The 24,151-nt window shown below is 37.0% G+C and overlaps 1 protein-coding gene across 1 annotated transcript in view; it reads left to right on the forward strand.

Moving 5' to 3' along the window:
- Positions 1-562: 562 nt before the first annotated feature.
- The window catches only part of LOC126375091 (uncharacterized), a 91,402-nt gene continuing 67,813 nt past the window's right edge, over positions 563-24,151 (forward strand). Inside the window, exons 1-4 of the mRNA XM_050021934.1 lie at positions 563-1,347; positions 1,447-1,789; positions 4,143-4,336; positions 4,475-4,593. Of these exons, the coding sequence (XP_049877891.1) occupies positions 657-1,347; positions 1,447-1,789; positions 4,143-4,336; positions 4,475-4,593 (1,347 nt within the window). The 5' untranslated portion in view covers positions 563-656. The remainder of the gene's footprint in view (positions 1,348-1,446; positions 1,790-4,142; positions 4,337-4,474; positions 4,594-24,151) is intronic.

Raw genomic sequence — 24,151 nt, forward strand, 5'->3', positions numbered from 1 at the left:
AGTCCTACAATGAGTTCTGTAACCGCATTCAACATGTTCGCAGCGCCTTATTTGCTAAAGTAAACCGGTTGACCGACGAAGGCGTAAAAGCAGCCAAAATGATCATTTACAATAACAGCGCGCTCAATGTTTTTCTATATAACCTTCCGGAAAACCTAATACGTATTGTTCGCCTAAAAGGTTGCTCCACTCTCGAAAATGCGTTAGGCATCGTAACTGAAGAGGTGAATTTCCAGCACCAATATAACTCTAAACACAAACAGTTAACTTCAACACATAATGTACAACCACAAAATTCTCAAAATGTTCAACCCCAGAATTTTAAATTTAATATTCCACAAAATACACCTGTCTTTCGACCAAGTGCTTTACAACAGTTCCGGATGCCATTACCTGGAAATCCTCAATTTAAATTTGGGATTCCACAGCAGATGGGCTATAAGCCAAACCTGACCCAAAACCAAAATAATTTTAAACCAAACCCTCAATTTAAATTCGGTATTCCCCAACCTCAAGGTTTGAGACCCAACTTCAATCAAAACACACAGGGTTTCAAATTCGGGATTCCCAATCAGTATCGGTTCGGGATTCCACCCCAGCCTCAGGGATACAGACCCCCTGTAAACAACTCCAAACCATTGGACACTGATGTCTCTATGCGAACAGCAACAAGACAGTACATGTTAAATGAACCTGAAGGTAATAATAACCTTTTCTATAACTATGAACTTGCGGAAACTTACTGTCATCCAAATGAAGGAGATTATGAAGCATATTACGATCTGTATGAAGAGCCGACCAGCTCGGAAACAACCAAAAACTACCCCGGATTTTCACGAGCCGGCCGCACCCAACAACCCGAGATAGTAAATCTTAATTGTGATAGCTTATTAAAATTACCACACATCAACTTACCTGAGATAAATGCTCGTTTTATGATAGACACGGGAAGCACTCGATCGTTTATCAGCCCAAGGAAAGTTGACGAGTTCTTCGCCAACTATAAGTTCTTCGAACCCTTCGAGGTTGTAAGCACTCACGCTCGTAGCAGACACGACGAAGTCATCGTCATACCCCTTCTGAAAACTTTTAAGAGCATGTTACAACATAAGTTTTATGTTTATGACGTCGATAATCGCTACGATGGCTTGATCGGTTCCGACCTTCTAAAACAACTAGGCGCCACAATCGATATGCAGAATCAAGTTCTCCGAACGAAAAATGTAGAAATACCAATAATATATAACCCACCATATGAAGTGCAGCTTCAACCACGTACTGAAACACGCGTGACGATTCCTGCGGACCTGAAAGATGGAGAAGCGATTATTAATTTCGTAGATTTCGGTAAAGACGTGCGTATGCCGAGCGCAATAGTGACATACAAGAATGGCAAGCAAAATATCAACGCGGACGCGTTATCCCATATAAGGCTAAATGCTTTAGGTAAAGACGATACTGAATCCATGCAGGTGAATGTAGACGAATCTGAAAGACGATTACATTCTTACTTGGATGATGTGGTCTCTGAAATTGAAAGGTTAAGTAACGCGCAACCAAATCGGAAAGACGAAGTAATATCAATAAGCAGTGGAGAGAAAGAAGAAACAACAAAGCATGAGTTAGAAACTGAGTACCCTATATTATCGCCTTCTGAAAGCACCATTACAATACCAGAAGGAACGATGAGTAACATGTCTCTATCACAAACTGTTCATTCGGCACCAGACATGGACACAAATGGCATACCTATTCTAAACGAAGCCATAGACTCTAAACCTAATCAGATGTTAATTTATACATGGAACAGAAACGAAACGGCTGTAAAGAATATCTCTAGTAACAATCAAAAGATATTAGAAGCACATTTACCAACAAATAGGCCAGATTTGGTCACTCAATTCCTAAAAGAATATGTAAAACCGAAAACTAAGCATTTCATATATTTTGAAAATGAAATTCACCGTAAACAGTTTACACAAGCGGCTATAAAACTTTTTAGAAAAGGGACAGTCAAACTATTTGAATGCACTAAAAGAGTTATACATGTAGAGGACGAAGAAGAGCAACGACAAATTGTTTTAAAATACCACGAGAGTAAGACATGTCATCGAGGAATCAACGAAACTCTCATGAAGCTGAAACGCGTATACTACTGGAACAATATGAACATAACAGTCAGTAGCGTGATAAACGCGTGTGAAATTTGTAAAGCAATGAAGTACGACCGCAAACCATACAAACCTGAATTGCAGTTGACACAGACGCAGACAAAACCTTTCCAAGAATTGTTTATGGATTTGTTCTCAATAGAAGGGAAATACTTCCTGACCATCATTGATGCGTTTAGTAAACTAGGACAGGCTTTCGAAATTCCTAATCGCTCTACACCGGAAGTAGTAAGAGCTCTGATAAAATACTTTTCATTCTACGGTGTCCCTGAGAAGATAAGCGCTGATCCCGGATCAGAGTTCAATAATACATTAATGAAAGAAACGTTAAAATTTTATAAAATAAACTTACACATAGGGACACCTCATAACCCGAATTCTATGGGCATGATCGAAAGATTTCACTCTACCATCCTAGAAATTTATCGCCTTGCGAAATATGAGCAGAAAATTACGGACGCAACTTCGATCATGACATACGCAATAATGGCGTACAATCACACCATACATTCGACAACAGGACTTACACCTTTTGAAGTCGTATTTGGACATACCGACTGTACTAATGCTTTTAACGTCGAGTTTGACAAATATTACACGCAAAAACTGGTAGCCGAACACGCGAGACGAACCAAATATCTGTATAAATATATGACGGAGGAAATGCTAAAAAAAAAGGAAAAGGTTAAAGAAAGACGGGGAGGAGAGACAGGGTTTAATCTAGCAGAAGGAGACACGATATTTATAAAAGGGGTAAACACAAGACGCGGTAAAGATAAGCCCCGGTTTCAAAAAGCAGAAGTGGTTGGAGAGATAAGTAGGAATGTAGTACCTGTCGATGTTAGGAACCGTAATACCAATGTACCTATTAAGGACATTCGTCGTCCTCCACAGGGTCGTGCTCCTGCTGGTGGTCCAGTTGAGCCAGAGCCAGGAGGAGGCCAAGCTACAACGGATTGAACACAATCCCGGGATACTTCCTGTAAAAGAGGGAACTGCTATTATAAGTTACGATAAGTGGATAATAATTAAGAATCTAGATTTAAGTTTAGTATACGATGATATAGAGTTTAATTTCAACCGCTATGCGAACCTCAACAAACACGTCCTAAACCATTTTGGCAAGAATGTTTTTAATTTCGAACTCGCGAATGTCAAAAGTCAAACTGATCACCTAAAACACATAACTTTCACTAAACTCAGACAATTAAATCCATCAAAAAGAATAAAACGTGGACTACTAAACCCTTTAGGGTCACTTATAAAAGTAATAACTGGCAACTTGGACAATGAGGATGCTGTGAAGTATGATAAAATGTTAAATGAACTCAAAACTCGACAAATTTCAGAATTAAAGAAAATGAGTCTGGTCACTGAAATGTTGGGGACATTTACGAATAACAGCAATGTAACAAAAAATAATTTCATCCAATTGGATAGGGAAATTTGGGACATTAGAAAAATACTGAATGAGTCAATGACAAATTTTACAAACAATAGATTAATTCATATTTACAATTTATTTTTACATAACTTCCAAATGTTGTATATCAGATTGGATGAAATAGAAACAGCAATAGCATTTAGCAAAATGGGAACTCTCCACCAGTCAATATTAGACACTGACGAATTTGTAACTGTTTTAGGAAAAATTGAACGTAAAGAGAGCCTTGCATATCCCGTAAATTATGTAAATTTAATTAAAATAGAGCAGTGTGTAGAGATTAAGGCATATATCAAAGAAAATCAGATAGTCTTTATCATCGAAGTTCCCTTGGTCAAAAAGGGAATATACGATTATTATCACGTCTTTCCTCTACCTATTACGAACAACCTAAATCAATCCGTCCTAATTATCCCAAAACAACCTTACCTTATTGCGAATGGTTCGAACACATTCTCACTCACCAAACGCTGCAAAGAGTTGGAGAGAGGCTTCTTTATTTGCTACGAAGAACACATTCCCCCAAGATCCATGGAGGATACCTGTGTGGCGGACTTAATGAAGTTTACTATGAATATTACCACCTGTTATCCTATCCTGGTGGAAGTGAAGACAATTAAAGTAGAGCCCATACAACCTAATCGATGGATTCTCTACTCTAAAGCCAACATCCTTTTGGAGACACGCTGTGGAAGTGAGATGAGCAGAATCTACATCAGAGGTACTTACCTGGCTGTGATCGATGATAACTGCGAACTAAAAATCGATGACGTCACACTGAGGCATCATAGTTCCGAAGCATCTCCAATACTATATCCCAAGTTACCTCTTATAAATTTTCCGGAAATCCCAACTTCAGCAGCAGCATCGCCCTGGAAGCCTATCAACTTGGATGAGGTCGACCTGCGACATCTCCAAGTGTTGTCGTACGCCTTAAAAAAAGCTGACAGTGTTGTGCTAAGTGAAAGTGATAAAAGTGTAAGTGCGGTAAATATAAATAGCATTAGTATAGGAACTCTATTTTTATATATAATCTTAGTTTTAACAATTTTTATCGGTATCTTCATAACTTTAAGAAGACGTCGAAATTCTCAGTCTCAAAAATCATCCCCTGAGAATTTCGAAGTTATGGAGGGAGGAGTTAAGCGTCCAGACTGCCTGGAGAATGCGCCACGTTGCACATTCACCAAGATAAGCTCATGAAGCGTCTAGACTGCCTAGAGAATGCGCTACGTTGCATAAGATAAGCCGTGATGAGATCAGACGCTTGGTCCCTTCCCATTAGTTTTTAAAGTAGTCTTAAGCTGAACTTCTTTTAGACAATACGTGTGTCTTATTCTAAATAAATAGTTTTAAATTCAATTAAATTGTCTTTTTTAAAACAGTCCTCTCACCCCGGGTGATTTATCTACTTACCTACTCATATACAGGGTGTTAGTGACAACGTAACGAAAACTTTGAGTGATGATTCAGACCATGATTCTGAGTTGATATCAAGTGGATTTTTTCCGTCGCAAAAGTATGGAACTGAAAAGAATTGAAAAAACATAAGTTTTCACGAATACTGAGAGTGATGATTCAGCTCATTATTCTCAGTCAATATCAAGTGGAATTTTCCAGCGCAAAAGTATAAAATTGAAAATAATTAAAAAAAAACGAATATAAAATCATGAATTTTGCGACGGAAATTCCACTTGATATTAACTCAGAATCATGGTCTGAATCAACCCCCTCAATATTCGTTACGATGTCACTAACACCCTGTATTATTGAGCTTTGATAAAATTGTATTGTTGGTAAGTGTTCAGGATATTATTTCTTGTCAAAGAGTTTCTAAGCAGGTACCAATAAGTATTTATTTAAACGAAATCAGCTTCGAAAACAGAATTAAGGGATTCGGTAAAAGAAAAACAATTAAGTATGTTTTCGAAGCTGATTTCGAACTTACAGTTTCGAGAGTGGCCCAAAGGCTTCAGTAATTTCGTTCTCAAAACGACGTAAGTACCTATAAAAATACAGAAAAATATTTTTTATCTAAACTCTTGCTAATTGGAGTATTTGGCGTACTTCTTTAAAGCCATTGTAGCCGAATCGTAAGAGCGCTCGACTCACTGTGAAGGCGCAGGTACGAATTCCAAAACGGACCTACGCCAATGATTTTAGAATTTGTTCCAAATTCACGTTTGGATCTTATATGATTATCACGTGCTCAACGGTGAAGGATAACATTATGAGGAAACCCACATCCAAAGAGATTAGTTTCGGAGGTATGTTATGTGACCTAACCAGTATTGCGCTAGTTTTCCCTTCGCCGGTTGGAAGGTCAGACCAGACGGTTGCTTCTGTTAAAACCTGACTTGTCAAATCTTCGGGATAGGTAAGCGGACCCTGTGACAAACGTGATAACTCTAGGGGTGAGTAATTCTTTAAACAATTACAATTCTAGGCCTACATAGGCCCGTGCCCTACAGTGGAACGTATTCCTTTTTAAAAAATACATAAGAATGTAATATGCATACGGGTAAAATTATTGTCGTGCCTAGAGATAATTAACGATAATTAATCATTTATACATCTTAAGCAATAAGATTATATAAAAATCATTCTTCTATCATGATAATAAAGGTACTTAGGTTTCTTTATGTAACACAGAGACAGGTTGTCTGTTGTAGAAACAGTATTAGAGACTTTGAGGAGCGAAAAATATCTGTCCAAATACCAAATACTTCATACATCTTCAACATTACATATGCAGGAATATAGGACATAAGTTGTAAGGCTCATACCAACTTTGGTCGCTAGAATAACTCCGCGACGAAAGCGCCACCGCGTAATTTTTTTCGCAACTAAAAACTCGAGAAAAATGCCGATAGCAACGGCATCTCTCCGTCGACGGCAGAACGCGGCCCCGGTCATAACACCCGACCACGTGCATTTGTTTTGGTTGGTTTTTTTCTCAAAAAAGACGGCATACATAACCTCGCCTCGCCGTACCTCGCCAAGCAAAATGGTCGTCATTTTTTTCTTCTCTTTTCAGCCATCTGTCTGTCCTTTTCGGTCAAAAATGCGATCGTTATTTCTGTTCCGGCGCGAGTGTGTGCGTTCGGCGCCCGACGCGGACGATAACCGCCGCAGTTCCGGACTGCGAAACTAGGCCTTAGTGGAGTTTAGTTGCGGGTGAATATCGCGTGGGATGAAAACCGTCTTAAGCCTAATGGTGGACGGAGAAAAAATAGAAATATAGGAGGCCCGGCGTATACGATAAAGAGAGCGGGTGTCGTTAACGATTCTGCGCCGTATAGTTGCGCAGATTGCGTTTTTGGTGCTTTTTTTGGGGGCAGCACCTCACACCAGCGGGTGTTTTTTATGCCTGTCTTGTTCTCGCACGCGTCTCGCTCCTTGGTCGTGCGTGTGTGCGTGTGTGTGGCTGTGTGCGTGGCGCGGGACATGCACCTAGTGCTAGATTTTTGCGTGCTAAAGTCCTAGATAGCGGGATTATGTACTAGCGGTACATAATGAGATGTCACCGCTATATGCTGAACAAATGGAGCTGTGGGACAAAGGGAGGTTGTACATAAAATTGACGTTGACTAATCATGGATGCAGTTTTGCGTGTGCTAGTAAACAGGCCGTTTGAGATATGAATTTGGGTGCAAAAATTTGAACTCCACCTTTTTTGTTAGATAATTTTTCGTGAATATTTTTTTCTGATTAATTCAGTTTGCGAAGCGTTTCGGTGATGATGAGTTGAGAATCCTAATGCTGTGTCACTTTTTGTATAAGTAACTAAGTATGGATGCGTTACGAGTACCTATATAGCATCGGTTACACACACTCATACGCTATGATGAATAAAACGCTCTCAGATTTTTTTCCTAGACATGTCGTAGAAACCGACTTAGGAGTTGTGTCCTGGTATGTTGGACCATTACATGGCTAATATTTAACTTTGTATCTAAGGGTTCCTGAGACTCTGCCCACCCCATTAGGGATTACGGGCGGGAGTTTATGTACGTACAGTTACAAGATACTAAACTTGTACAAATATTCCAACTTTGCAATGAAATTGTGGTCCCGACTGTATTTTTTTTTTATAATAGGTACTGAGAAACAGTATTTTTTTCAATCAATATTAAAACTATAATATGTATAATTGGCTTTCTAAGGACATACATTGAAAGTCAGATAATCATAGTTTTATTAGGACTGACTACGGATTAGTCTGCCCACACCGTATGAGATTAAAAGCGTGAAGTTAGCATCTACTAACATAATACATATCTACGTATTAACAAGGAGCGTGCCAGAATTGTTTGCATAAAAAAGGTATTATTTCCAATTTATTCAATCATTATTTATTTCTTCTGTAAAATATTAGTGGAGAGACATCTCCAATTAACAAGGACACGTTAATAAAATATTAATTGCTACAGCCCAGGAGAAAAAAAATGTGACAGTACGTATAGATTACATTTCTACCTTCATTTTGTTTCATTTTCAACTGAAATGTAAAAAATAATAATGCTCTAAGTAATAAATAAAATATCACATCACTAATTTAAGAGCTATGCTCTTGTCGGTGTAGCATTCTCCATTCGTGACTATCAAAGGCCAATTCCTTCACTTTCTTATAAGATACGACGAAAAAAATATATAATTATCAAAAAAATACATTATCCTTTACAAGCAATTATGGTGTCTATTCCTACAATAAATATAAAACATTTTCCGAAAAACACACGAAATTGCTACGAATCTCGTAGCAGGTCTACTGCTACGATACATGGCGCCATCTGTTCAAACTTTAGGGAACTAAAAAAATGTTGTCTATTTAAAACATTAACAGCATTACACGTAAGTATTAATTGCTTTCTCATTTTTGTAATTTTTTCTCATTTTTATAAAATGGATATAGCTTGAACTGTAAATCAAAGTTTTAGTTTCTAAATGGATACAGCGCCATCTAGTGTCGAGTAGCGTGATATTTCTAAGCAAGTTGTTTTCTAATCTCGATATAAATTTAATTTCATTGTGCAATGGTTTATAATAGTGTTTGTGTTGTTAAGTTCATATGCCTTACTGCGGTAGACTGGCAATATAGAGTCAAGAATGCAATCACGCGATAAATGTACTTACCTTTGTTAGGCGTTTCACGTGTCTGTTGTAAATCTGTAGAGACAATAATTTTACTGTTTTTGGATTTTGTGAAAAATAATACATTTGTATTTTATGCCACTTTTTTTTAAAACATCTTTAAGTGTACCGATGTATTTTTTTTACAGTTATTGACAAGTTATTTAAATTTATTATCGCCATCTATACTTATTCTATTGAAGTACCACGGTCACCTCTTGCTCATGCGCACCCCATGAATGTATAATTAATTAGTATTGGTCCGTGTGCTGCAGCTAGATTGAAGATTGAGTCACTTTCCAAACTGGCTAAATAGATGAAAAAATAATATATATAATAATTTGTACAAAAAGGGGATAACCCTAGGAGATGGCGTTACCATCAGTTAAATGATACTTTATAAACAATTTTATTTTAGTATAATATTTTAATAAATTTATAAATATTATAATATTTTAAATTTTTAAAATACGAATATATTTAAATTAAATTAAAATTAAAAAAGAATATACATATATATCTTTACCATTTATTTATTTCACATTCTTTGGCTTTTAATGTAATTACAAATTTAAATTAACTTAACAAATACTTCACAATTATGTCATTGTACACCTACAAATATTTTACCACACAGAAACAAATTATCAATAAATTAAAGCACTAAAAGTAAATAAAATAATATTTAGGTTAATTGTAGATGCACCAAAGTAGCTAAAATTATAATTAACAAAATATATACATTATTAAGTATACGAATACAAACCACTCCGATCACCCTTATCAACCATGTTTCCCATATCACCCATATCTTTATTTTCTACTTATTACAAACACATAAAATAGTACACCGCCATTTACATAGCTACCTATTTACATAACCACAACCAACCCCAGATCAGATATCGGAATAATAAACATTGAATTAATACATTATTTATATCTGATTCCCCTTTTTATCGTTAGGTAAATGGACAAAGGCAACCCTATTTTACTATTATTATAATATTTTATTATATCGTAGACAAATAGACGAGGGTGTCTCTATGTATGTATTTCGGTCTAGCCAGTTATGTGGGGTGTAGTGTCTATGCATTAAGGTTGATCTTTACATATCTAAAATACATAATAATATTTTACATTTATGTTTCAGTTTTATTTTTTGATATGAACTCCCAAGACGATAAGGAAAAGGTAACGGACGGGTGGTCCAGTGGTTGAGCGTTGGGCTTAGCATCCAGAGGTCCCGGGTTTGAATCTCACACAACCACAAAAATCAATTTGTGATCCCTAGTTTGGTTAGGACATTACAGGCTGATCCGAAAGTAAGATGATCCGTGTTTCGGAAGGTACATTAAACCGTTGGTCCCGGTTATTACTTACTGATGTAAGTACGTAGTCGTGACATGAGTCATGTCAGGGGCCTATGGCGGGTCAGTAATAACCCTGACACCAGGGTTGATGGGGTTGGTAATCTACCTCACAATCCACACGATAGAAGAAGAAGAGCATAGTCATGTATCAGTCGATATTAGGTGGAACCACTCTTTTCTATCTAACATACCCTATTCTTTTTTCGCCGTGTACTTATTACAAGGGAAGTAAAAATATGCTAGAGGACTATAAAACAAAACACGAAAGAGTGTCGTATCGAATGTCCAAGCTTTATCCCCGGTGAATACTTCACATTTACACGAGACAGAAAAAGGGGAATACCTTTTCTTATAAGTACAACCATTTTAACAAGGACGAGTATAGCATCAACACGATCGATTTTTCTTTAAAACACACAGTTTTAAAGCCCGTAGCTGTATGAGACAAGCCATGATAAGTGATCAAACAGCCTATCGCCCAATAAACTCACCCCCGATATCATTAATGGGGTGGACAGAGCCTCAAGTAAAAAAGAAGAAAGTAAAGTGAAGATACAAAGTCAATGGATGGATATGACGAATATGACGAACCGTTTGAGGATAGTTCGCCATGAGAATAAATATCTACTTACTAAAATGCGTCGAATATGACTTGTCTCAAATCTATTGGTCGAAAAAGTGATACAGGTAACCTAAAACATACTTAAAACATTCGAATTCCGGTCGCCATAAAACAAAAATATCAACTTGTTAAGACTCTCGGAATGATAATGTCTGAAACCTATTGGTGGAGGGGGACGCTTTGAATCCTTGTTATTTGAATTTGGAACATAAATATTAAAATTTAAAAACCTCATAATTACGATTATACCTCTACAATGATTTTTATTTTCGATTCCAAATACTCGTAAGTATTATGAATATTTTTCTGTCAATCCTTAAAAACACGTGAACTTGTGAGTTGTTTTGATTTTCGAATTTTTAATACTTACTAATAATTGTGGACTTAGTTTTCAACTCAATGTGAAAAATATCTTATAATGCAAATTACAACTAAGTACATTTAAATATACCCACGAATACAATTGGAATGTCGCAATACAGAACATAAAGTGATTCAGACAGCAAGCGGATAACTTGTCAATAAATTGGTTTAGTTCAGAGCACAATTTGCGTCAGTAATTTTTAGTTCGTAATATCACAGACTCCGTGGTGTAGTGGTTGGGCTGACTGGAGGTCCGGGTTCGATTTCCGATGGGGACATTATCGAAATTTCAGAAAGGAGACTGTCCTTTGTGTGGTAAAGATATTGCAGGTTTGAATCATCTGATTGTCGGAAAAAGTAAGAAGACACGTTACTCTGTTGGTCCTGGGCTACTAGGCCAAACACTTCCACCGAACCGCAGTGGAGCAGCATGATGCGGCATGCTCTATTCCCACTCCAGTTAATTAAGGTGAGGGCTGTGGTCGGCAGTGAGACGTATATAGGCTGTTTATGTTCGAAAAATGTGTTATAAATGGTAACAATAGGTACTACTATAGCGACTAGTGATGTGCCGGATCGTTAAAAATGTATATCCGCGGATGCGGATCTGAATACGGATATTTAGTGTAAAGATCCGCGGATACGGATACGGATCTTTATTATCTTAAAAAAAATGATTAAAGTTTTAGTTATTTCATTGTTATAAAAGTGATATTTTATCTTGCTTTCATTATAAAGATCTATCTATCTAAATGTTTGCAATATAAAGGTTTTAAGAAATAAAAACAATCTGAATGGAATTTTATAGTTTTTTATTTAATAATTCTACTTAATCACTTGAAAAAGATCCGCGTGAAAAGTAACGGACACGGATACGGATACGGATTTTTCTTTTATCTCGGATATCCGCGGATACAGATACGGATACGGATATTCGGAACATCACAGCGACTTCGCCGTTTGCCTTGATTTAGCCTAGATAGAGTTCACTAACGATCGTTTACATCCAAATGCAGTTGGTCTTATAGACTCGCATAGCTGGAATATGGTATGTTATTTAGTCAATCGCATTGGATAAGACAATTTTCTCTAAGTTTATGCAGCTAGAGGTTCGGTTCGGAGACGGAAAGCGGGAGTTTGAATAAAAACGCGCCTCGCGTAACGATTCCAGTTTTTATAACAAAATCATTACAACATTCATTCATCCATTTTCATTGAGTTGGAAGGTCAGACAGGCAGTCGCTTCTGTATTCCGTACCTGCCCAATCTTCAGGTTAGGTAAGCGAACACCGTGAAAACGGGATAATGGTGATGATGATAACAAAATCATTACAAAAATTGAATAGGCACCGTCTCTGTAAACATTGAAGTGATGGCAACAGCGTTAAAAAGTAATTTTGTTCACCTACCAAAGCCCTACGAGGAAATAAATACAACAACGAGGAAACAAATGTATAGCATAAACAAAGAGATAATATAAAACACCTACCTACCTAAGCCCGTGTAGATAAAGGGTCGCATTATAATCCAAGCCATTTGGCACACCGGGCTCACAATAACGCACGACCCTACAACAGGCCATTTTTCTCCACCCAGAGATATTAATAATATATCACCATGTAAGAAATCCCTGTATGTGGGAGGGTAACCCGAAAAAAACATCTCGTTTTAAAATCCACCCTCGTTTCCGCACCCTAAGGTAGAGTTTTGCAAGCGGACATTCTATGCTTAATCACTTTGGGTATAATAGATGTAGGTATAGTCTCGCACTTACGTCTTTTTTTCGCAAAAAGGTCGCTTGTGACGCCTAGCGGAGGCAAGATGGCGGATGTTTTTCCCGCGTATAATTTTAGACGTATTTATTTTCGAGTTTTCGTACCGTTCTTTAGGTGTTATTTGTTGTAATTATAAGTCGAGTTCGGCTGTTTTATGATGCATGTGGAAATAATGGTGGATAAAGTGGTATAAGTTTAATAATTATAATGGAGAAATGTAATGTGAGGCTTACAATTTGTTCAATTATATTAAGGTTCGTCTGAGGATATCTACGTAAATTAAAAAATATAGGACCCACGCTTTTTTATAATAATATTTAAAAAAGGAAGTAAAACAACCTAAGCATAACCTAAGTAACGCCTAAAGGACATTAGCGCATCACACCCGCGTTTTTGGGTCAAAGTTTTAAATCAATTGACATGTTAACTTATATAACTAAACATAGGATTATTCATATTCATATTCATTTATTGCATGTTACTTACATACATTTTTGTATATTTTGTTTTACAGTAATCGCTGAATGTTTTAATTGCATATTTTTATCTAACATGTGCATAATTAATATAACATAAAAATATGGACAATTATGATACAAATTACCAAGAAAATGAAAGTGCTGCTTGCACTAATTAAACATTTTAATCAATTATACTTTGTAATATCAGCTGCTTGTGGCAATACTATTTACTTACACATTAAACAACATCTGCCCAAAACCAAACAAGACATCAGTAGCGATTGATTTCCTATTGATTATTTTATGAAATCGATATACATATTTATCTAGAACCTTCTGAGCAAACAAGGGTCTACTACAGTTTAAATCAACAAAACGATAATTATGTCAACAGTATAATATCGCTTTATGTTTTGTCAGTTTAAAATACCTGTTATATTAATACAACTTAAGATGACTTTGTCTTTATGTTGTGTTTACGTTTATGTTTGTAATGTGGCGTACAACATAGAAATCATTTTTTTCTTTTTGTCTTTCTTTCTTACTTTAGACTTACCTTATACTCTAATGTGATAGGTAAGTCAACTTGCAGTCACTACTATGTGTTTCAAGGTAGATATTATTATTATGATAAACCAGCGCGTGTGGTGCTACAGTGATAGGTTATCAGCCCATTGCCCAAATTAATTCATCATTTTTTGAATGAATACAACCAACATAAACGTGTAACAATTAATCGTTCAAAAACCAAAACTCTGTTAACAAAACAGTCTCATTCGTTACCGAATTCGAAAATTAAAAACGGATAAAATCGATTCTCATGTCAAGCAGCCGACGAAAGAATGCCGTCGATACGTGTCGAATGGCGATCGTCAGTAAATATTGGCGTTCTCGTCTTTTTAGCGCGCCCGTGGCCGAGTTAGCTGTTATTGTTCCATTTTTGAAATTCGCGTCAGAATGGAGTTTTCGCGCCGCCATCACGAAGTGAACACTGGGAAAGAGGTCAATTAGAATTTAAAACTGTTGGTTAGGTGATTTGAAGAATACATGTTGTGCCGACCCCGTAATACTTATAGAGTGGGATAAGGGCAGATGGGATGATGATGGTTAAGTGATTTGAAGTGAAGTCGAGATTTGTAGAGAAATTAGACTAGAAATGGTCATAGTTTAGAATCTATTTGATCAATGTTGGACGATTTTCGAATACGTACTTACAGATGGTGTTCGTTCGTGTTCCTTTTTTGTTTTCAACGACTAATGTAATGACTGAAGACAGCGCCAATTATTAATAGGTAAGTATGTCACTTTGCCACAATCTTTAAGTAAATATAAGCAGCTTAAAATATTTTTTTATATTTATTTTAGAAATTGTCGACCTAAATCATAATTCTTAATTCAAATTATAGAGGTAAATATGATGAAAATAGAACTTATTTATTTAAGGTACTTTTTTATTTTATTATTTTGAGTACCTACTTAAGTATATTTTTATTTCAAGATTAGTACTGTATAATTTATATTGGACCCGGTGATCCACCCATTTATATAGGTACTTACCTACTTATCTTTCTTTGATTCAGACTTGTTCAACCAGAAATAAGTAGGTATTTAAAGCGTTCTGAGTTCTGACGACAAAGCTGATTCCGTCCGGCGTAGCCAATGCCCTTGAATAATTTAAAAGTAATCTAGCGCATACTGGCGCGAAACAGAGGCGCACGACTGAAAAAGAAAGTAAAAACAAAAGAATATAGCGTCTGCTTGAGTACACAACAACAATTGTCTATCGAATGTCGTCATTTTGCGTGGCGCACTGGCCAGATGCCGTGCGTCTGCCCTGTTAACAAATAAATAAAAAACAAATAAACAAATATTTTTACGCTGTGGTTTGCTTGTTTCCGGTCTCTGTATCTGCTTTGAGTTTCGCGCGCACTCGGAAAGCGTACAAGATTTTTCCCGCGTTTTTTATCGCGTAAAAAGTAAAAGACTGGGGTTACGCGTTGTTTCGATGTTACTTTTATTTTATAGAGTAGTTTAGGGAACACTAGAATATTTCAAATGTTTTGTGCCAATTTAAGTGTAATGTAAAGCAAGCATTCATAGTTTAGTCCACTTATATTATGTACTTAAATAGATATTTGTACTTGATTATACATAACACATTACAAAAACTTTTTATTACTTTTTATTTTTTTACTTACGCATAGAACTCAATAAAAAGACCAATTACCTACTAATGGACGTGCTCGAAGGTATAGAACACTCTCGAACTGGCTCTTTAAAAGACCCTAGATTTTACGCCTACACTCTTCCAACTCAACCACTTCAATTCATTCTCTCTACGTGTGGGAATCATCTAAGCATCCCTCTTTCTACTGTCGTAACTGTATTTTTTCTTTTTCTTAAATGCACAGTTTTTAATATTTACGCAGAACAACACTTTTATCAAAACACTGCTTGAAAAAAAAAACTACCTAATCAACATCTTAATCACTACCAAAATATCGACTAACTCGACCTCTTATCGACCACACTTATAAAATTATCCCCACTGCTATATTTTCATTGATGTTTTACATAACCCACAACAATTTTACAGCATTGAACTGTATACTAAAGTCAATAGAGTTAATAATACATCGTAAGTTGGCAAGGACCCTCATTACACAACAGAAACATAATAGGTGACGAAAAATAATGTTACTTGTGGACTGCAATACTATTATGTCAAAATGAAGCAAATTTTGTCACCATATTTTTAATTTAAACTTACTTGTCACTTTTTACAAAACATACACAAAAATGTTGTTATTATAACGTGAAGTCATGTTTGTAATGCCAAGGTGAACAAGGCAACACAATGAGACAACAAATAGCCACTCTTGATATTTTATTTCCATTTCCAAAATTATGATCATGAAGCCCATGTTGTTGTTTAAATTCACCTTATAAAAGGCAGGCAAAGATCTCAGGACCATACAGCCTTTACAATACAATACAATACAAAAACTCTTTATTGCACTTGAATCACATTAAAAATACATTAGTATTATAATTAAATTGGTAGTACAACAGGCGGCCTTATTGCTAAGGTAGCAATCTCTTCCAGGCAACCTTTAGTGACTTTAGTGATTTAATATTCGAAATTAACATGATCCTGAAGCGCATAGTGACAGGTTTATCAACTCATCAATAATTTATTCTTCATAAACACCGCCTTACCAATAAAAAGTAAACAAGTGGTAACTTACATATACAATCTTTTTTCGGGAATACTTTTTACTGGGAATTTCTGGGCACAGGCTTCTCCTCAACCAACCGGAAAGCGTATGGAGCATACTCCACCACATACAAACAGCAACATTCAACAACGACAGGCCACGACAAAAATACTAATTTGAAGAAATTCCGTACAAAGCTGGTACAGTTCTACAGTATGCTTTGTCCAAATTCGTCAATTATCTAGCTCCACATTTGCAACATGCATATCTTTGTGTGCACCAATGGAACCGGTTTCCCCAAAATGTGAAGCGGAAAGCTTCCATTATGTACAGATTACGTGTACCTAGGTGAAGTTTGCAATGGTCGCTTGCAGAAGTGAGCTCGCGGCAAAGGGTTCCACCCCTTGTAATACTTACTAACTGTTTTCGGAGGTAAAAAGTTTAAGGAATTTGCCTTTAACTTCACAATTTTACCTTATTTTTTATATGAAAAGTATGATGAACATCGAAGTTAGGTACTTTTGTATATGCAATTCAATTCAAATTCAAAAATATCTTTATTCAGCATGTCACATACACACGCATAACATACAACACTACACTATATTTACAATCTTCTTATCGTGTGGGTTATGAGGTGGATTACCAACCTCATCAACCCTAGTGCCAAGGTTATCAGTGAGCTGCCAAAGGCACCTGACATTACTCATGTAACGATTACGTACTTACATCAGTAAGTAGTAACCGGGACCAAAGTCTTAATGTGCCTTTCGAAGCACGAAACACACACTTCACTTTGAATCATATTTTTTTTAAATAAAGATAATGTGTATGATTGTGGAACTTTCCAGGCTAGATTCGCCAAAAACAATATGGCGTAGTACAGCTTTAACGTGTTAATCACCTATTTTCTCACTACTCGGGTACATAATTCGTCCCTGACGTCGCAAACAGACGTAACTGCAATTTTCTGCTAAAATAAATTGTGTCTTATTGACAATAACATAAGGTGCAAATCAGATCCGCCGAAAAATTGAGATACGTCACTTTGCGACGTCAGGGACGAATTATTCCAAAATACAATGTAACGGCAGAATCATATATAAAAATAATTGCTGCTTGATATTTGGATCATATTATGTATAGAATTATGTTGCTATCTATATTGTTTCTCTTTATTTTAATCAGAATAATAATGGGTAGACCGTGTAATTCTGCCTTGGTGTGATCAAAAGGGTCATCATTTATACCCAAAAACAAAGATAAAAGATGCATATCTCTGTTAGCCATGAAATTAGAAGGTCTTCTTCTTCTTATCGTGTGGGTTGTGAAGTTGGCCAGCCTCATCAACCCTGGTGTCAGGGTTATTATTGAGCCGCCAAAGACCCCTGACATGGCTCATGTAACGATTACTCACTTACAGTAAGTGGTAACCGGGACCAACGGCTTAACGTGCCTTCCGAAGCACGGATCATCTTACTTTCGGACAATCAGGTGATCAGCCTGTAATGTCCTAACCAAACTGGGGATCACAAAGTGGTTTTTGTGATATGTCCCCACCAGGATTCGAACCCGGGGTTTCCGGATCGTGAGCCCATCGCTCAACCACTGGACCACAGATGCCGTACGTATAAAGGTATATGTATAGGTTATTAGAAAGAATTACGTATTTCGATTATTACGTAGCGACTAGTGCATCTGTCTATAATAATACTAACATGTATTATAAATGGTTCTTTATGTAGATATTGCAAGTAGGTAATGTTTGCAATGGCGGTGTGCAGAATCGAGCTCGAAGCAAGGGGTTGGACCCTTTTTGCGTAAATTGGTAAAGAATTTAAACCTATGCGCAGCGATTTTGCGGCTATTCGGGTTTTTAGAGAGAAGTTGATTGTTTTTTTCGATAAAAAGCTTACAAATGTTAAGTGAATATAACTCCCTGTCTATCTCTCTCTCTCTCCTTGGCATTTATTATTGCCATATGATGGTGGGGTCTGCCTTCTTCGTATTTCTCTTCCACTTCGCACTATCGGACGTGTCGTTTTCGGAGACACTGCACAAGCACAGTCCTCTTTGATTACATCCGCCCAAATTGTATTTGGTCGTCCTCTTGGTCTAAGCCCTGGTGTATTTAGATTGAAGATAACTATATTCAACATATTTATCAAGTTTTCCTCGCTAATGGAACAGTTTTTTCAATCATTGTCTTTGTAAAAACATTACTTGGTACTTACGGTAAATTGAGAATAGAAGAATAAAATACGGTAAAGAAATATTAGAATGCTCTATGTTGTTCTTTTAAAATATTATTGCATGATTGTCGTCTACTTAGCATGGCGATATAATGGGTTGGGTTTCAGATTCAAATATTTATAATTATATATCTATGTAATTAAATTTAAGTCTAGTGGTTAAAGCGTTAGGCTCACGATCTCGAGGTCCGGGTTCGATTCCCGATGGGGACATTGTCGAAATCACTTTGTGAGACTGTCCTTTGTTTGGTAAGGACTTTTCAGGCTTGAATCACCTGATTGTCCGAAAAAGTAAGATGATTCCGTGTTTCGGAGGGCACGTTAAGCCGTTGGTCCCGGCTATTAGCCGTAAAAACACCTCCACCAACCCGCAGTGGAGCAGCGTGGTGGAGTATGCTCCATACCCCCTCCGGTTGATTGAGGGGCGGCCTGTGCCCAGCAGTGGGACGGGTATAGGCTGTTTATGTATGTTGTAATAGTTACTATGGTCCTGTGGTACACTGGCTCGCTTCTCAAACGGGGATCGCCGGTTCGAACCCCGGTACCGGACTACTTGCATCAGTGAGTTATCAATTTATCTTTAGTACAGTTTTCACTAACACACTTGACTCTTATTTCCCTCAATCAGCGCTTATCGCTATCGACTCACTTGGGTCCATTAATTCTTTCAAATATTTTTCCTCTCAGACGACGCCCTGAGCCGAGGTTCGCGCCCAACTAGGCACCCTCAGGCCTGTTGTCTTATACGTTGTACCGGGTGAGAGCCTTCAGCGCTCCCGTAGTTAATGCCATCTGCGGCAAATCTACAATAAGTCACGTAAAAAAAAAAAACTTGACTTTCCTATTATAGACGGCGATTCGGCTCACCACTTATCACGTTGATCTAACAGAAAGCTCGGTGACGTGTGGGTACTTATTTCATTTTGCGATGGATATACTTCTGACTACCTTCATTGGGATATAATCGTGAGCAGTTCTGGGGGGTTAAAATGGCCACATCGAAGCAATTCATCTAAGAAAGCAATATTGCTATTTGACATTTGTTTGCTTTGCGCACTTAATTTTGTAAGCGCAAATGTCAAACTGCAACATTGCCTTCTTAGATGAATTTCTTTGATGTGGCCATTTTAACCCCCCCCCCCCCCCCTATTGTATGTTTTGCGAAAAAAACGTAAGCATATATCAACCGTAGGAAGTGTAAAGGTATATACCACGTGCAGTTATCTCGTTGCAACGCCGCCGACGCGCGAGGGTGCAACCCTCAACCCTTTTTCTGTTGTCTATGTGGATATGGGGGTCGGGGAAAGAGGTAGACAGTGTCGTAAAGTGTACACTTATGTATGGAGGACTTAAGTATTTTATTCCCCTATATTATCATGGTAGAATTCACCATCGAAACTCAACTACGGAATGTAGTAATAGTGACGACCTACGTGGTCCAGTGGTTGCGAGTTGGGCTCACGATCCGGAGGTCCTAGGTTCGATTCCCGGTGGGTACACATCACAAAAATTACTTTGTGGCTTTGTGGTATAAAAATTAATTAGTTTAAATTAAAAAATAAAAAATCAAAAAAAGCTGTTGGTCCCAGTTACTATTTACTGATGTAAGTAAGTAGTCGTTACATGCCAGGGGCCATGTCAGGGGCCTTTGGCGGCTCAATAGTAACCCTGACACCAGGGGTGATGAGGTTGGTACTCCACCTCACAACCCACACGATAGAAGAAGAGTAGCAGTCGCCATTGCCGAACACGGTAAGGATGACATTATTATTATTTTTATAAACCTTAGGTTTCCTCGGCTAATGCCGATTTACTGATATGCAGCATCTGGCATATATGAGTAAGTAGTCGTTACATGAGCCATGTCAGGGGCCTTTGGCAGCTCAATAATAACCCTGACACCAGGGTTGATGAGGTTGGTAATTTAACTCACAACCCACACGATAGAAGAAGTGTAGAAATTATAGTTATATTTGCAGTTTAACAAGTATTACTTTAGGAATGTACTTTTTGGCGGTAGCCGTAGATTTGTAATATACAAACAAAACACAAGCGTCTAAAAACAAAAGAACACTTACGTTTACAAAATGAGGTACAAAGGTGCATAACACGAATTATTCATTATTTATGCCGTAGGTAGTCGACTTTTACGACCTTTTTTAGATGATTAGCATTCTTATGTTTTTCTTTACCCCCGGCCGCTTTAAGTCTAGCCGATAGCAGTCTGAACATAAATGAAATATCTAACCAAACCGTTGCATGTCAAACAGCCTATACACCATGAGAAAGCAAGCAGGGCAAAGCAATATCGCGGTTTGTCGCTTTATAGGAAAGGGAAACGTGAAATACTGCGACCTATCGATAGATCTCTGTCACTTTGTGTGCGTGTGTGTGCGTGAGTGCGTGCGTGCGTACTTGGGTGCGTGCGTACGTGCGTGCGTGCGTGCGTGCGTGCGTGCGTGCGTGCGTGCGTGCGTGCGTGCGTGCGTGCGTGTGTGTGCGCGTGCGTGTGTGTGTGTGTGTGTGTGTATTGCAAAATCAATCGATACTATCGACAAAATCGATATTTTTGAAGTATCGATAGTTACTCATCATCATGGTGTTTCATCTTGCGGTAGATGTACCACAATTGGGATATACTCGTGAGCTAATGGTATGTTATATTAACTAATTATCGATACTATGAACAGTATAAGTCATAATTTTAAATATTTTCATTGTATATTTTAGGTACAGTTTTAAATAAAAGTTGCAGTTATAGTTGCAAATTACGTCTCATAGTGGCGACACTATTAATGTACTTACATGCAAGTAATTTCGTTTATCAATAAAAAAAAAAAACACGTTGTTTTCACACAAAACAAGCAGTTCAGCTTGTTTCTAACAGAAATCTCTTCAAGCAAACCAAAGAGAGCAGGGGGGTTAAAAAGGCTACATCAAACCAATTCATCTAAAAAGCAATATTGCAATTTGACATTTACGCATATAAAAGTAAGTGCGCAATGCAATCATATGTCACAGTCAGCAATATAGCTTTTTTTTAATGAATTGCTTCCATGTGACTTTTTAACCCTCCTGCAATGGCAACGAATGTCAAATAGCAAAATTGCTTTCTTAGATACCCATATAGAATCATCTAGTCTTATCGATAGTCCAACCATCGATAGTTCGGCAACAGTAAAGTGAAAATAATACCAGAAGGAAAGCACAAAGTAAATTAGCATGCCAACTCCAGCGGAAGACATGACGGGCGTATTAACTGCTGTGGGTGGTCTAACTACCCCCTTTGGCAAATAAGTTATGTTTAGAAAAGCGAGTTATAATTATTTTATGCCGTCAAATACTTCATTTTTTACGTTTCCTAGGTTCTTAGTTAATCTGCGAAATGAAATAGATATTTTATATTAGTACTAGTTTATATTTCGCGTATTGAAGTTAAGAGATTATGGCCCGACTAACATCATATCTTGTCTGTTTTGGAAAGATAATAGAACTATTGTAAAGCACTTAGCTATGTACTCCAAAACACAGAAGATGCGAAAAGGAAAGAAAGAAAGAAGAAGAAAGAAAATAATGTATTTTAGAAATAAGTAAGTGGTACACAGAGTAGAATAGTGAACAAAATAATGAATTTAAACCTTATCTCTAAAAAGGGATGTCAACTCAGCAAGATGTGACACTCCGACTTTGAGGGAGTGCCACGACGCTGATTTTCAGACTTTTTGTTTTATAATGTTTCTTGTATGTGTGTGTAATACCAATAAGTTAAGAATAAGTATATGATTCATATCATATATTACATCGAACAATCCGTCACTAAGTAATTAAATGCATGAAACGGACTTTACTGCGGACTCATTATTCAAGCAAGACTACTGATATGTCGAAAAAGGAAGTTATCAAAGAGGTCAAAAGGCCACATCGAAGCAATTCATTTAAAAAAGCAATATTGCAATTTGACATTTGCGCATACAAAAATATTGTTGTATTAGTTTTTAAAATGAATCGCTTCCATAACCGTGGCCTTTTTAACCCCCCTGGCTATTCAAAGAAGCACTATGACCAATCAACAATCGGCCAGTCTTGCACGTTTAGAAAAAGAACGAACATAAAAAAAACGGCTAATAAAATTCCTTTTACAAAAAAGTAGCGTTAGTTGAAAACCGCAGCACGCAGCGTGGGTGGGTAGGCATTATAATGCGGGCACACATGCCTACCGAACCAACACATTCATACCTACATGCTTCATGCTACATAACTATACGCGTTGCATGCAAAAACTGAACACGCCATATCCACTAATCTAAATGCAAATGAGCTACCCACATTACTCTGGACTAAATTGCACCTTATTGATTATACATTTCTTAGGGTTTTATTGCTGTTAAATGACTTTAGTGCTTAAAGGTGAATTTTGCTCGGTGGAAATTAGATCCCGTAATTCACTTTTAGACAGCAATATGCGATGTTTTCCTTCGTTACAAGTTATTTTAGTATTTTCACTCTACTTTATTTTGAACGGTTTTCTCATATTTTCTTCAATCGTCATCCGGCCAAGAAGTTAATACCATTTGCGCCAAATCTACAATAAGTCACGAAAAAAATAAACTTAAATCAAATCTGGTTTATTTTCCATTAAATACACCTCCTTAGCTTCAATAGGTACACGTAAATTATTGTCCACTTTTGTAATATACAAATGAAAAAGGATTAAATAATATAATATGATACGAAATATTTTTTCACGGACATACAAAAAGTCCAGCCAGACAGTATAAAAATCAAACCTGTTCGAAAACTCTCTTCAAAACTCAACAAGTAACGCATATTTTTTATTTTATGAACTGACAACAAACAGTGTGCAGTATCAAACAAAATTTTTATTGTCACATTGACAATTGCGCTCACAATTGCCAATTTAAACCGGCTCCGTTCTAATCAAGTTGCGAGCTCTTTGCAAGACCGAGCCATCGCTGCATTCTGCAAAAACCGCTCTAAAACGTTATTAAAAATAACCGATGAAAGAAACCAGTTTCTTTTTTTCAAAGGGTTTGCAGGTACGCGGAATGCAAACATCGGGCTGCAATCGCGAAAACAGGTTTACGAACGCACGCCGTCTCATTATAAAACCTTTATTATCTGTACACAATCGATTGTGCAACGATTAAAAGCAGCTGGCAGGTTAATAGAACTGGTTGTAAAAGAGATGAAATAAAAATCGATTCTGTTTTTGAAATGACATTCGAATGAGAATTATGTAATCTCGATACTAAAATAAGCAAGTAATAAGAGTTAAATTAAACTTACACCACGTTTTTACAAAAAAAATACATTTCGAA

Source organism: Pectinophora gossypiella, chromosome 18, assembly GCF_024362695.1.
Source record: "Pectinophora gossypiella chromosome 18, ilPecGoss1.1, whole genome shotgun sequence".
Lineage (NCBI taxonomy): Eukaryota > Metazoa > Arthropoda > Insecta > Lepidoptera > Gelechiidae > Pectinophora > Pectinophora gossypiella.